The sequence below is a fragment of the Fistularia commersonii genome, chromosome 26 (genome assembly GCF_037954325.1).
Source record: "Fistularia commersonii isolate RoL2024-O1a breed Wild chromosome 26, RoL_Fcom_v1.0, whole genome shotgun sequence".
Lineage (NCBI taxonomy): Eukaryota > Metazoa > Chordata > Actinopteri > Syngnathiformes > Fistulariidae > Fistularia > Fistularia commersonii.
Genome location: NC_141309.1, coordinates 1,153,153 through 1,168,802, shown reverse-complemented (window position 1 = coordinate 1,168,802; position 15,650 = coordinate 1,153,153). Strand labels below are relative to the sequence as shown.

General features: G+C 48.8%; 1 protein-coding gene across 4 annotated transcripts in view; it reads right to left on the bottom strand.

Moving 5' to 3' along the window:
- Positions 1–1,834: 1,834 nt before the first annotated feature.
- sh2b3 (SH2B adaptor protein 3) overlaps positions 1,835–15,650 on the bottom strand; it is a 53,871-nt gene continuing 40,055 nt past the window's right edge. For all 4 annotated transcript variants that reach the window (XM_086173355.1, XM_086173356.1, XM_086173357.1 and 1 more), the window contains 6 exons: positions 11,921–12,022; positions 9,811–9,899; positions 6,799–6,890; positions 5,813–6,027; positions 5,548–5,725; positions 1,835–3,646 (listed from right to left, as the gene is read on the bottom strand). In XM_086173355.1, coding sequence (XP_086029481.1) covers positions 3,282–3,646; positions 5,548–5,725; positions 5,813–6,027; positions 6,799–6,890; positions 9,811–9,899; positions 11,921–12,022 — 1,041 coding nt within the window. In that variant the 3' untranslated portion in view covers positions 1,835–3,281. The remainder of the gene's footprint in view (positions 3,647–5,547; positions 5,726–5,812; positions 6,028–6,798; positions 6,891–9,810; positions 9,900–11,920; positions 12,023–15,650) is intronic.

Genomic DNA, 15,650 nt, shown 5'->3' with positions numbered 1-15,650 from the left:
ACTCAGGGCTGCAGGAGGCATCTCCAGCTGGGATTCACCCTGGGCCGCGAACATCTACAGACCTCCAGCCGTTCACCCTCTCATTCACACGTCATACAGAGACAAGCGTTCACTCGCTCAATCGCAAGTCCTCCTCGGAGACTGTGGGAGGGAACCGGAGGAAACCCACGCAAACATGAGAACATAGAGACTCCGCACAGAAAGCTCCTCCACCCCGTGGGAATCCCACCAGGGAGCAAAGTTCAAGTTGTTACCTTAAAGAAAGAAAAAAATAAAAAATCAAACTCGGAGAATCTTCCCTTCAGTTTTCCTGCATCAAAGATTGCGGATTAGAAATTAGAAAATGCTCCAAAAGACCTCCAACAATTGGACGTTTGTCACAGACGAGGATTCTTCTCCGGCATCGACGCTCCTCCTGAAAATAAACCCCGGGGTCTACAAGTCCCACCAGTTCTGGACCGATCCAGAAACCTCCTCCTACGCCACCGGGAACCAGAGCAACAAAGATAGACCAGAAAAAACAAACCCATGTGAAGTTGCGTTTTTTTTTTTTTGGAGGGGTGTTTAGGTTTATTTTACAAAAGAAAAAAAAACTCCAATATACAGTTGATATATAATTTAGAATGCTTACAACTGAAAGGGATGCAAACACAATGACAGGTTAAAAAGCTCAGATGTGGTTTCTTTTGGTTGTCAAGGTTTTTTTTTTTTTTTTTTCTTCTTTTTCTTTTCTTTGGGAATGAACTGGAATGTTTACAGTGTCGAGTTAAACAGAATAAACAGTATTGAGAACACATTACATTCGTCAGCTGGACATTTCAAAATGAACACGGGGCCGCAGGAGGTTGGACGAGGGTTAATGACACCTGAGGGACCTGCATACATACATATATATATATATCGACAGATATATAAATATGCATCGGATTGCTTGAATTAGATGGATTCCTGCAGACGGATTCGAAGTCGCGAAGCGGCACGACAAGGCAGCTGTTCCAAAGAGGGGAAGACGTTCAGTCCATCCGCCCGGAAGCCTCCGAGGGCCTCCTCCGTTCTCACGTGAAGCACTGGTGGTTCTCGGATATTGCACTACACAAGGTGTGCTCCCCATGCCCGGAAAAAAAGGGGAGTGTCGGAAGCGAGCGACGTGAGGTGAAATTCTCACGGATGAAATGGGTGAAAGAGCGGGGCGGAGAGAGGGAGCGACATTCGGACGCGGGAGGGTGTCGGGGGTTCGTTCACAAAAACACCAACCGTACTTTTCTTGCTAAAAACCAGCTCGTTCATTTGTTCCCAACGCTCCTCCATCTTCGGTGGTGTGCGAGGCACGGCTTAAACGGCGGGAAAGGTGAGGGGTCGGGGGGGGTCGGGGGGGTCGGGGGGGACGTCCCGCCGATCGCCGGGCAGGAGATGAGCTGGACGGCGTCTGGCAGATTCAAAAAAAGTCCCATCTTTGCTGCTGAATTAGTGTTAAAGCTCAATTACAAGGCAAAAGGCGAAGCGTTTTTTTCCTGATGGCGCGGGAGGTGAAGGTTCCACCTCCCCGGACAAAGAAAAAGAAAGAAGAAAAGGCCACTTGACTTTGGCGTGGAGCCGCGGCCAAAGTCCCGCTCCACAGAAACGTTCATTAGATACAAATATATTCTATAAAGTTGCTATAAAAAGATGTTACCCTGTTAATATACTGATAAATAACATCTGATAACCTTGACATCACCACCACGACACCTTTTTAATCGCCTTTTTCCATCGCAAATAATCTGCTGGTTTTAAATTCAATATCAAGATTCAAACTTCAATGACGCATTATTTTTTTTTTTCCTGATTATCCAACTTTTTTTTTTTTTTTGCTAAAATGCATTTATTTATTCTAAAGGTAAAAGTGAAATCCAAGGCAGCTGGTTGTTCATTAACATCTCGGATGCAGCTCAAATATCAGACCTCTGACGGCCCAAATATCTGCAAAAGGCCATTTTTGGCGAAACTGGGTCCTGCTCCTTGTGAGTGTGTGTGTGTGTGTGTGTGTGTTTTGGTTTGCAGCTGTTTTTTTTGGGGGGGGGGGGTGATGACACCTGATGGAATTGCATCTCTGAGGACTGACTGATTGTCGCCCGATTAAAGGGACAGCCGTCCAAATCCACAACACCTGACTTTAAAAACACCTAAATCATTACTTCTATATAAAAAAAAAATAAAAATAACGGATGAAAAAAGCTCTTTTGGTGGCGGCGAGGGTTGTGGAAAACCTGCTCGAGACGAGGAAGTTCATGCTACGATGGAGGCACTTGTGTGATGTCAGAGGTGCGACTGACGGGGCCTGAAGGCTACAAGAAGGGTTCCATGGCAGCTAGATCTTATTTAATGCATCCTGTGTGTGTGTGTGTGTGTGTGTGTGCATGCGCGCATTCTACTTTTCTTTTTATTTCTGCAGAAACACCATCCTGCGGCTGCAGGTTAATGCCTCCGGTGCTCCAAGTGGCACTTTGTGTCGTAGAAAAGAGGAGATGAGAGTGTGTGTGTGTGTGTGTGTGAGCGCAGAGCGAAGCCGGGTTCCAGTTACGTGTCACAGCAAAAGAAGAGGAAAGAAGTGGGGGAAAACACTCGAACGGGGGTGGAAGAGGCTCCCGGCAGAACCGCCGGTTTGCCCCGTTTCCACATTATTTATCTACAAAAAAAAAAAAAATCTGTGTATAGAAAAATATACACGTTGTTTTCCAAAACGTCGCGCACTGACGAAAGGAGGGCTGTCCTACGAGCGTGTGTGTGTGTGTGTGTGTGTGTGTGTGTGTCCTCACCCTGGGAGAGGAGTGTTTTGGTTTGTGTGTTGATAGAAGGTGACTTAGCGATCACGGTGGTCGACTGTCATGAAGCTCCAGGAGATACATTCACTGCGGACGCTGGAGGTGGAGGTTGTGAGGGGCCCGACGCCACGCGCAGGTCTGGGGAGTGTTTCTGTGGTTTGTTTCTCTCACACACACACACACACACACACACACACACACACACACACACACACACACACACACACACACACACGCACACACGCACACACTTGCACACACACAAACATATACACACACACACACACACATGCGAGCTTTCATCAAAGACCTGGATGCTCAAAGTTCATGAGTGTGCTGGGATCACACTGGCATCATGTGCTCTGGGTCTCACACACACACACACACACACACACACATATGAACGCAGGTGACAGAACGCTCCTTTGTGAGTGTGTGTTTGCGTGGCGGGGGGTGAAGGGGAGTCCGGCGCCGCTGGTGTCAGAGCAACATGTACTGGTTGTCTATGGCCCGCTTGCGTCCGCGCTCGGGCTCCAGCTCGTAGTCCGAGTCCCGCTGCGGGATGATGGCGGCGTGCGTGTTGCCGTGGCGAAGCGGGGGCCGCCGTCCCACCGACTCGCTGCGGTGCAGGGGGGCGGGGGCCGACGGAGGGGCGGCGGGGTTGCCGCGGGGGAAGGGGTGGTTCCCGGGCTGGGAGCCGGGGCCGGAGGCGGAGGTGGATCCGGCGGCGGGGCGGGAGGACGGGGGCCGGCCGGAGCCGCGGGCCGGCCCGCAGTGAGCCAGGCCGGGCTCCGAGTTCCAGCGGTGCAGGGAGAAGGGGACCAGCAGGGCCCCCGAGAGCTGGCCTGGGGAGCACAGGACGACAACCGGGGGTCACACACACACACTGAGGATGATACCGGACGCCTTCACACACCCGCGCGGGAGCCGCGACGGACGACCGCACACACTTCAGTTTCAATCCGTGAAGCGCCGTTTAAAGACTCGCTAAAGAGCATCATGGAAAAACATGAGCCAGGTGTGTGTGTGTGTGTGTGTGTGTGTGCGGCGGATTCGAAGAAGTCGTGGCGGGTGAGATCTCGACGGACAGCGTCGTCTGCGAGGAGGCGGGAACGTGGACGGACGAGGCGTTGGAAGCCCGTCGGAGGCGGTTTGAGGGTTTTAGAAAGAGCAGCGGCTTCACGCCGACTGAATGGAGTTTAGATAGAAAGTGGAGCAAAGCTACATTTAGCGTAGCATTCTAGCATTAAGTGTTGAGCCTGTAAGCTAACACTTCATAAAAATACTATTATTTCATACTATATTTGAGGGACATTTTTCCTTTTTCTAATTATATTATAAAAATAATTTATACTTTATTAATCCACTTACATCCATTTTGACGGGAAAATTTAATTCGATATGCTGTCAAATTGAATCATGAGCTCAGTTATGGATTGAGAAGTCAATGCAATACATATATATATATATATATATATATACGTATAAATGTAAATTTATACATACCTATACACACAAACACACACACTCACACACATATATACACACAAACATATATACACATACATACATTTATATATACAGGACTGTTTCAAAAAGATAGAATATTGTGATAAAGTTCTTTATCTTCTGAAATGCAATTAAAAAAAAACAAAAATTGCTTTTTCATGATATTCTAATATTTTGAGATAGGATTTTTGAGTTTTCTTAAGATGTTAGCCATAATCAGCAATATCAAAATATAAAAGGCTTGCAATATTTCAGTTGATTTGTAACGAATCCAGAATGTATGACATTTTTGTTTTTGTGATTGCATTAAGATAAGATAAGATAAGATAACAACAACTTTATTTATCCCGAAGGAAATTGTTGTGCCAGAGTTTCAAGCAAAACACAACAATAATAGATAATAGTAGGAAGTAGGGAGAATAAGAAATACAATAAAATATAAAGTGTCAAGGTTAAGGCTATCAAGTGTTTTAAGGTCTTAAAGAAGATTGCAGAAGATAAAGAACTTTATCATAATATTCAAATTTTCTGAGACAGTCCTGTATATACAGACACACACACACACACAAACATATACACACACACATATAAAATATACTGCTCAAAAAATAAAGGGAACACTTGAACAACACAATGTGACTCCAAGTCAATCCCACTTGTGTGAAATCATAGTGTCCACTCAGGAAGCAACACACATTCATTTGGACTTGTTTTAAGGACATTACATCAAAGTTGGATCAGCCTGGAGTTTGTTTTTACACTTAAATTGTGAGTGTGATTCCTAATCCGGACCTCCATGGGTTGATACAATTGATTTCCATTGATCATTTTGGTGTGATTTTGTTGTCAGCACATTCAACTGTGTAAAGAGCAAAGTATTTCATAAGAATATTTCATTCATTTAGATCTAGGATGTGTTTTTTAAGTGTTCCCTTTATTTTTTTCAGCAGTGTATATATAAATACATATACACACACACACACACATATATATATATATATATATATATACTGCATACATGATGGTATCTTCTGCGGTAGGAAACGTAGAAACAAACCCATCTGATTTGATCTTTAGCTGATGACCGCCCGGTTTCCGAAAGCGTCCGTTCACACTTTCCATCCCCTTTTTTTTTTTCCGGCAAACGATCATTTCTTCAGACACGCGTTCGTCTACCGTGACGCGGCGAGCGAAAACGTGACGCGGGAAGTTTCCGGCGCGCGTGCGGGAGTCTCACCTTGCGCCGGCGGGCTGGAGCCGGCCACCACGAAGCTGGACAGCGTGACGGCGCCGGCGGCCCCGCACTCCAGGGGGATGGGGAAGAGGCGGAAGTAGCTGAGCATCTCCATGACGGAGGGGAAGCGCAGGTGCTGCACTCTGCACTGGCCCCATTCTGTGAGCGAGAGGCGCAGATGCTGCGGAGACACGGGAAGGAACGCCGCCGCGTCAGGGAGACCTTCCGCCGCCGGACGGCGTGGGAGAAGAAAAAAAACAAAACGTACCTTCGCCTTTCCTTGGTAGTTAAACGTGAGGACGTAGTCGCCGCGCCGCGTCTCGCTCTGCCGCACCAGGAACACCCCGTGTCCCTCCGGCCCCGAGCTCTGGACCAGGTGGGCGGCCTTGACGCGGGAGATGGGCCCGTGGAACCAGGGGTAGGAGAACAGGACCTGGTCGGCCTTCTGGATCACCTGCTCCGGCGAGGCCGGGCTGACGGGGTCTGGAGGGACCGGGAGGCCGGGAGTTCAGGTCGGCGGGCTTCCGTACGCTCCCGCCGCTTCGAATTAACCGCAACGCGGACGCCACGGGCCTCCCCTAAGCCCCGCCCCTTCCCTAAGCCCCGCCCCCAAGTGTTTCACATGTGAGAAAGCGCGTCGCAGCTCGGACACGGGTCGCAAAGCTGCGGCACTTCGGCACTGAAATGTTATATGAATTAAAACGGCATCATCTTATTTTATTTATCTTATGCTTCCTATGAACAAAATGTGTTTTTGTAAATTGATGAACTTCAGAGGGAATGAAATGATATTTCTGACTGCGATAAAACGTTTTGGACTCTGAAAAAAGGTTTCTTTTAAGCCAATACTCAATGTGTACGTTCTTTTATTTCTGAACTGAAACGATCCACCGGCTGCGAACCGGAAATGGCGTCCTCTCTCTTTCACTGCCGCCGCTTATTAAGAGCGGCAAAAATACTTTAACGCGATTTATTTAGACATTACAAGATCTTCAAATTCAAAATGACAATCATGAAATAAATCTATCTGAAATGATTTTCAGGAGCCACAGGGCGGGTCTGAGTCAGGAGTCTCACTCGCAGCCTTGTTTTGAAACCTCACCGGAAGCCGTCTGCCGAAAACGGCGACCTTTTAACCCTGAAAACGTGCTGATATTTGCCACGAACCTTCAATCTACGTGTCGCCCTGAATCGACCCCCCGGCTTCAAACCCTTGTTTAAGAAAGTTTTGTGGTTTTTGTCGCGATCACTCACTCTGACTACCGGACTCCGAGCTCCCTCTGTGATTGGCCGGAGCGGCGCCGTCGGTCGGGGAGGGGAGGGGCTCCAGATCCACGCTGCCTGACCTGGAGGACGACACCACAGCGACACCTTAGATCCTCACACACACACACACACACACACACACACACACACACACACACACACACACACACACACTGCTGAGTAGTTATCAGCATCTCTTTGTGCACGTGTTCACGACATGGATCGGAAAGACGTCGGTCGAAACTAGAATACAGGGACCGGCTGTCGGGTCGGCGAGGAGCAATTGTTAGCCGGCTACAGAACGCAGCCTTTGAGAGGAGGTGAAAGAAACGTCTGTGTGTCTGTGTGTGTGGGTGTGTGTGTGTGTGTGTGTGTGTGCGTGTGTGTGGTCGGGGTGAGTCTAATGAACACGGAGGAAACAGCGGGCTGGAGGAACACAAAGACACCGAGCACAGACAGGAAGCAAGTTCAGTTCACCAGTTCAGATCTGAAATAAGACGTACTGTTCTTCGGTGAGACACACAGACACACACACACACACACACACACACACAGACACACACATGCACGCAAAGACGGCAGAACGGGAAGGTTAAAGAGGGAAGCCGGAGCAAATCCTGCTAAAATGCTGACTTGAGTTTGCGGCTCCAAATAACAGGAAGACGAGTCTCCTCTCTGTGCACGTTCATGTGTGTGTTCTTGGATCCCTGTGCATTTTAATCCCACCGATTAAACACACACACACACACACACACACACACACATACGGGGACATTCTGGCCCGTCTTGGGCGCTGCCAGGATGAGATGTGTTAAAGGATAAGGCCGATGATATTCGGTGTTTTCAAAAGCAACACTAGATCCTTCTGACAAGTGTTGGCTTTGGAAGCCAGAAGTGGATACGGCAGCGAGTTCCCCGCCAGCTTCTCCCCAGAAAAACACACACGCCTCCGACACACACCGCCGGCCCGCTCGCCGCTAGTTCAAACCGCGGTTTTAAACAAAACGCCCGTCCCGCATGTGTCGTCCTGCTTGCCGGAGACACGGATCGGTTTCACCGATATTTCCGGAGCAATTTATTTCCAAAACAAACTGATTTTAAACCGCGTCCAGAACAAGGGGCTTGTTTGCGGGATCTTGTTTACGCCGGTCTTGTTTCCGGTAAAACGGGAGACTCGTCGCACACACACTCGTCCCGCGGCTGGAGGACAGCCGGGAGCCTCGTCTCAAGCCCGACTTGTCCAGGATCTATAAATCTGCATTTATCGATGAAACCGGCGTGTCGGACGTGGACGTGCGCCGATGGAGGCGAGAACACGCGGGTTCCACGTTGGAACGCGTGGAGAAGCGTTGCTTTTAACACGTTCCCTTCAGATTTAGCGAAACACGAACGCCACTGAGAAAGATGTGGATTATTAGACGCATGGCTTTGGGGTGAAGCTCAGTGGAAGAAATGTTGTGAAAGAAGAAGCAGAAGAGGAGGAGGAGCAGTGAAATAAGGACACGTCTCGTACATTCACAGAACAGAATAGTCACTTCACTTAAGTGTGTGTGTGTGTGTGTGTGTGTGTGTGTGTGTGTGCATTCCAAACATCTGCAGAAATGAGAAAGGTCCTAAGTCTCATACCTCCCCCGCACTTCCTTTCACACACACACACACACACACACACACACATTTATCAACACGCTGTACTTGTGCAAACGCTGCCCCGATAAAGGCGAAGATTGCAGTTATTTTTGTGAATGAAGATTTATCGCGCACGTTCTGCGCTGCAGGATCTGAGGTGTCGCCGCACCTTCCCGCTCGCTTCCATCTGACGGCCGGCGTGCAGATAACGGCCGAGACACGAGCCGTCGCCACCGTTTGTGATTTCCTTTCCATGAAAACACCGTGTGCGTTAGCAAACAACATATTTCTTCAACTGGGGTAAAATGTGAAAAAAAACGCTCAGGATGTCCATCGGTTACCGGCTGATTGAGACTTTATAATTTCCAAATATGGGCTTTTTGTCTGATTACGGAATCAGAAAAACGCCCCTTTTGCTTTTTTTTTTTTGAAGAACTTTTGCAGGAACTAGCCAGTTTTTGGGCAGCAGAGGAACCAGAGACCTCGGTTCCTTCTTGGAGGCCGGGTAGTTTCACGCTTCCACGGGAACTCGTAGGTGGTTGGCGGCGCTCCGAAGCCGCAGATACTTCTCGCGGAGCGCCATTTTTAAAAGCGTTTAAAAGCAGAACTTTTCTTCAGACAGAAGCGGCCAGAAATGGAGCGACGGGGAGGTCCAGGATCTTCTGGCCCGCCTCCCCTCAGAGGGGTGTCCAAGGCTCGCAGAGGAACATCCACTTCTTGGCCAGAATAAGTGCGGCGTTAGCTTACAGCTAACAGGGTTTGCACATAGCGAAGCAGCGCAGAGAGAAGATACAAACACCTCAACCATCTGACCACGGTTGAGGTGTTGGTTAGTGATAGATATTATTCCATGAACGCTGTGAACCTTCCACGTCCGTGGTGTCCACGTCGTCCTCTGCTTCTTCTTCTTCTTCTGGGTTTTGTTTTGGAGTCCAGAGCTGAAGGTGCAGGTCCCAGCGGTCTCCACCATGGTCCCTCACAGGCTCCCCTGGAGGAGGCTACTTCCTGGACGCTTCTCAGAACCGCGTCGTCTAATTTCCCACAAAGGCACGGACAGACAAAAACGAAAGTCCCAACGAGCCGTGGGCTGCTACGATGTTCGAGCGTGGAAAGGCAGAGCTCGCTAAACATCCCAGAGGAGCACAAACAGAGATACCTCCACCTTTCAAGTGCTAAATACCTCTCCCAGATCACTAGCGCTGCGCTCCAGAACCCGCGGGAAGCGTTTACAAGCTCCGCTTTGCCGGTCGCCCTCGAGCGCGGACACTTTTGATGGCTCGAAAATCCGACGCGACCTCGGTCGTTCCCGACGTCGGACCGAACGTGAAACCCCGAGGTTTCAAAATCGGTAAAAGGCGCACATGTGTTCCTCACCTGTTGCTGATACATTCTTTTATCTCTGTGGTCCAGGAGCTGACCTGCTGGTCATTGTCTGTTTCGAATATCAGACTACCTCGATTAACCTGCGGGGAGGAAGAGATGCGATTCAACACAAGACACATTTGGGCTGAATTATATTCGCCGAGACGCCGAGGTCAGGACATGCGAAGGGTCGGTGCCAGAGACACCTTCTGCAAATTAAGATCCGACAACTAAAAAGTGAGAGGGGTTGAGATGAATAAAAGGCAGGGGTCGGTCCTTGTTTTGCACACATGAAATGTACGCTATGAAAACAGGAGAATGCAGGGAAAGTCGCCAGTAATGGAGAAGACAGGAACTTCCCGGGACGTGAGCGAAGATGCCGGAGCTTGTAGTCTTGAGGAGAATGTTGGAATTCCCTTAAATTTTGAGAGGCTCCATTAGCAAAAAAAAGGTCACGTCTCGTTTCCGTCTTCCTAAACCCAGTCTGGGTTTGGCAGTCGGAGTCTGTCAGCGTTGCTCGCTAAACAAATGGAGCCACTTCTCGCCGTCATCAATTGACACCGCATTCCGGCCAAATGAAGTTTAGATCAACCACTCTTAGTTAGATTAAATTCGGATGAGGGAAAAGTCCAAGCGCTAACCAGCTGGCAGCCGAGATAATTTTTAGAAATGTCTGCGGGAACTCAGCTATGACCGGACCTTATTGGCATGCAGATAGAGCTGCTCTATCATTTTTGGAGGAAACCAAGATTTCCCTGCCGGGTGTCAGCGAGGTGGTGGAGGTCCAAGTTTTAGCTCAACAAATAAATCTCCGGAGAGGGACGTGTTCTGGTCGATTGAAACATCAGTGACGAGAGCCGTCACGACCCAGGAGCCACTCCGGAGAAGCTCAGTTTTTGCTCCTCACGGTAGCCTAACTTTGGACCGTCTATGTGGCCTCTGGTTTACGACGCAGTTGCAGAAATAGTAACTACATTTTAGGTTTGCGTGGTCTTTGTTCCGACGGGACGTTTTCCGCCGGACGCTTTAGCAAACCGGAAGGGTGAGGGACTCGCAACGGGATTAACGGCTGGGAATAAAAATGAGGGCGAGGGACAGCGGGATGGTCATTTCTGCATCACTGATAGCATCTAGACAGCGAGAGATTAGAAAACCACGACTCCCTTGTTATCAAGATGGACTTTATCAATTTATACAGTTCTCGCGAGTTCCAAAAAGAGTCCGAGTGATAAGCCGTAATTACATGCTGTGTAATATATCTCGTCCATTCATCGGCACCGAGGGGACAAGGGTGGGGACGGATGAGCTTCTCCAAGGAAACGAGCTCTGATTTCAGACGGAGCACCAACACCGGGAGATTTAACAGCTCCGTCAGTCGGAAGCATAAACCGGAAGTCCATAAGCTCAGTCCAACAATCCGTTCCAAGACCCCCAAAAAATGATATAATCCAGTGATTAGGTCCAAATGTAAACGTCCTTCAAATTGAGATGAGATGGCGAGGGAGCTAAACTAGACCGGCGAGGCTAAAAACAAATCAAATTAGTTACTGTGAAGGTAGTCCACTGGGCTGCAGGGGGGGGGCTTATAAGTTTGGTAAACCAACGCTCTGAGAACTTCAACCAGCAGAGACGGAGGGGAAATACCAACGCAGAAAGGCAATCTTGCCTTTTTATTTTCCTGTAATGACGCCAAAACAAGGGTCAGGGCCCAAAAACAGGACACGATCCAGTTTCATTCGAGTAAGAAATAAAAGTATTCCATTTGATGCTGTTTTCCTTACTGAGCTGGGGCACGAGGAGGGTACCAGAGCAGCCACTTCCTGCTCTTTAATAAAAACTGTAAACTTTTGAACTTCTACAACTTTGAGAGTATTTAGCTTTAACTTTTGGACGAGGTCTTATTATGGATTTACGTTTCTTTTCAAGGCGGTGAAAACAGTGGCAACAAGATGCTACCTGCTAGCAGCCAAGCTAAGCATGTTTAATATCTCAGGGGCTTCACATCGAAGACGCCGGTGAAGATCAACATCCCGAGAAGGACCAAACACGTCATTTTGCAAAAAAAAATTGATGTTGAGAAATCGGATGGACTCGGGTGGAGGAACCGAACACGTGTTCGTACCTTTAAAACAAACGTGTTTAAGTTGTCGGGCATCTCCAGCCGGTTGCAACGACGGACTTCTTGGATATCTGAGCAGTGAGTCGTGAGCTTCGGACTGGAGGCCTGGAGATGACAAAGGAGAAATAATGACGGTTAGAGGGGTCGGACGATAGAGATAACACACCGTGAAACGAAACAAGAAAGATAAACAAAGGTTTAAGTCGTCCAACGGCAGCATCGGGAGGTTATCGGATGGTTGAAATGTCAAATATTTACAACTGGTTTAAATCCTACAGGATGATGTGTCCATAACGCTACAAGTAGAAACAGTGGGCGGGTACGTTTTTATAGTGACAGATAAAACATAGAGGATGATGAAACACAAAAATGACTTAATACTGCGGCTGCTGCAATCGATCATCTATTGACGATCGCGCCGCCGCCATCTTTGTCGGCCATCCGGTCACGCTAAGGTTACTACGCTCGCGGCGCAAGCTAAGTTGACCAAAACGATTAAAAGGAATCATTTCGGTTTTCCGATGACTCTAATTATCCGAGGGGTCTTTTCAGCGCCGTTCAATACGGAGTCAAATCATTCAAAAACAACGGACGCATTTCACGGTTTTACACGGGTAAAAGTGCACCGCTAAGAAACCGAGCTCGCATCTAAAAACCCTCAAAGAAGCCAGGAAGGGTCGATCCTCCGGGGGACAAAGAAGTCTCACTGATGCAGCACTCCAAACTTCTGGTGTTGACGAACACCAGTCACATTTCGTGAGAAATGTAGCGGAGATGAGCTTGGCTGCGGCACATTTTATAGGTTATTGTAGATCATGGGCGTGCAAACTTTTTGACTCGCAGGCCGAAATGAGTTCCAAAATTTGACAGAAGGGCCGGGACAGGAGCAGAGAACTTGTGAGAACAAATATACTGTATGTGACGTAGATAGAAGTACATGTAAAATCCAATGAGAAGAAGGATTTGGACATTTTTTCCTGTAAATTGGATCCGTGACGGGCTTTGTTGGTGTCTGTAGGTTGAACCAAACACTGTCAGCATCTGATGTGCCGCCTTTCGGAGGTTTACAAACACGGCTCATCGTTAATTTGAAGGCCAGCAGAAAACTTGCTTCGGTACTCGACTCTTGTTTGTTGGTGTAAACATTTTGCAGAGTCTGTAAATTAGCCGACCGTCAAAGGCAAAGGGACGGCTGATATTGCATTCTTTGAAAACCGCAGCTTTTTCTTGCCGCATCAATCATGCGCCGTTGATCGGAAAAAGATATTGTGTTGTCCAGATTAAACACTCGGCAGCCGCTGTCCGCTTTCAAAAAGTGACATAAAGAGTAACAGATCACACTCCGACGAATGTCAATGATCAGAGGATTGTGGGCACTTCAGAGAAAAGGTAAAATAGTTGAGATTTAGTTGTGTAAAACATCAAGTTCGGCGGGCCGGATTAAAGAGCCTGACGGGCCGTTTCCGGCCCGCGGGCCGTAGTTTGGTCGTATCCGTTCTAGACATACGAGGAGCTTCCAAGCAGCCGCGCTGCAGGAACTGCAGTGATTTCAAAAGTCAATCTACACGAAACCTTTGCTAGCGAGGCGACGAGGACGCGCCCAACACTACGGCGTTCGGTTCCAGAGCGGAAAGGAGCTCGTCCGTGGACGCGATCCACGCCGGTGGACGCTCTCAAACCAACACACCCCACCGGCAGGAGGACGCCTCCGAGCCTCCGAGCCTCCGGATACAAATGAGCACCAACGAGGCCGCCGGCGTAAACAGACACACTCACGGATGGATGCCTCCGTCAGCCATGTGTGCGGCCCTGTGGCGTTTCGGGTCAAGAGGTCACCGTGGAAATGAAGCCCGGGCGACAGCTGATGGAAACATGTGCAGACAAGAGTCGGACCTTTTTTTATTCGGGGAATCGGGAAGGGGAGTTCGCTTGGTGTTTTCCGCGCGGCGCTACGAGGAGGGAGGGAAGTTAGTCATCCCGCGGACGACGATAATCATCAACAGCCCTCGAAATCATCTCGGAGGACAACGGGGAGAGGGTGGGACGCGCGGCCGACGTCCTGGGATACAAACTATTTGTTCATAGATTTGATTAAGAGCTGTTGAAATAACATATCAAGGAAAAATGTCAAACGCCGTCCGGTTCGAGCGTCGGAAACGTGATAATTGGTTGTTTTGCCACGCCGGCGGCTCGGAAACCTTCGGATTTCGACGTGCCGGGCGGACGTGAAATGGGTCGGTGCTGCGGGGAAACACTCTGAATGAAACCGACGCTTTTATCTGTCACTTAAGAGGTCTGGTTTATGGTGTACCAGAGGGTTTCTGTTTTAAATTATTATTATCTTAAAAAGTTATGATGGACCACAAACCGCAGCAAAGCCAAACAAGGGTTGGACAAAAAGCAAATACAATCTATCTCAATTTAATGACACTTTGGGGATGTTTATTGAGGAAAGGCTTTTTTAATGAATATTAATGTTGCGTGCGTTTAGAATTGTTCTTTGCTCTCGCATTGCGCCGCTTTTATTGCCGATTTACACAAACGGCTAATCGACGAGCGAAGACGAACACGGCCGCAGAACAAGAACACAAGAACATCCAGGACGGCCACCGACTTCACAAAGACCACATTTCAGAGGTCCAACAAATGTCAGTAAAAGCACCGGGTCGGCCAAAAAAAAAAAGTCCTTCGCTCTCGGGTTTACGTTTGTATCCGCTAGCTAGTTTCTCTTCGCTGTTTTGTAGAAAACGGTCACGGTTGACACTTCCATCGGAAGAGGTCACCATCTGATATGGTATCTGCAGACTGTTTGGACTTCACCACTGGGATAATGAGCGCAAGAGCTTCTTATCGCCCCCGGAGTAGAGATGTGAGGATAGCGGGGATTCATACGCGTTGATCGTCCGATGAAAGAATCCTCCGGCGCGAGAAGCTAAAACCAGAAAACGCTTTTCCGGTTTTGTTTTTTCCCTCCATCCCCGACCCCAAACTCTCTATTCACTGACCAATTACTCAGTCATGCTGAGAGCCGCCTGCTCTGCAGGAGCAAGGAGGGCATGTTAGCGCTTCACAAATTTGTTTTCAGAGCATCGCTTTGGGAAAAACCACAATAACGCGGAACATCTCGACGTACGGGTCTCTGTTGGGAGAAAGCGCGGAAAGGCTTTCTCGAACCGGACGACTGCAAACGGGAGTGAAAAACAATAACGACCTCAAGAAGCGGCCATTTCTGTCAATCTTCCTCCGTCTTATGGCGTCTCACGGGAGATCTCGCCGGCTCCAACATATGCGGGACAGCAGATCCCCGAAGCCGTCGGCCCTCCGGCCCAAATATGCGGGGGCGGGAGAGCGCCGAAGAAGGGAAACAGACCAGACAGTGAAAGACATGGCGTTAGGCGGAGCCAGGGAGGGATGCAGGAACCAGGGATTCCACGGATTTGAGTCCCGGATGACTTTGGGTCTATATGACATCGTGTGAACCCGAGGAATGTGTGCGCTAATCTCCCTGAAACACACACACATCATCAGAGTAGTTTCACCCGCCCGGTTTCCTTCGAATGTCAGATTTGTGAATGGACGCCGTCACTCCAAAGGCGTTCTGGTTAAACCACAATATCTAAGATTCTCGACAGAAAAAAGCAGTGACGCAGAGATGAGTCACCGAAGGAGGAACTGACTCAACACTTTTGTCATCGAGGTGCCGCAACGATCTGGATTTTAATTTGCAGGAAAG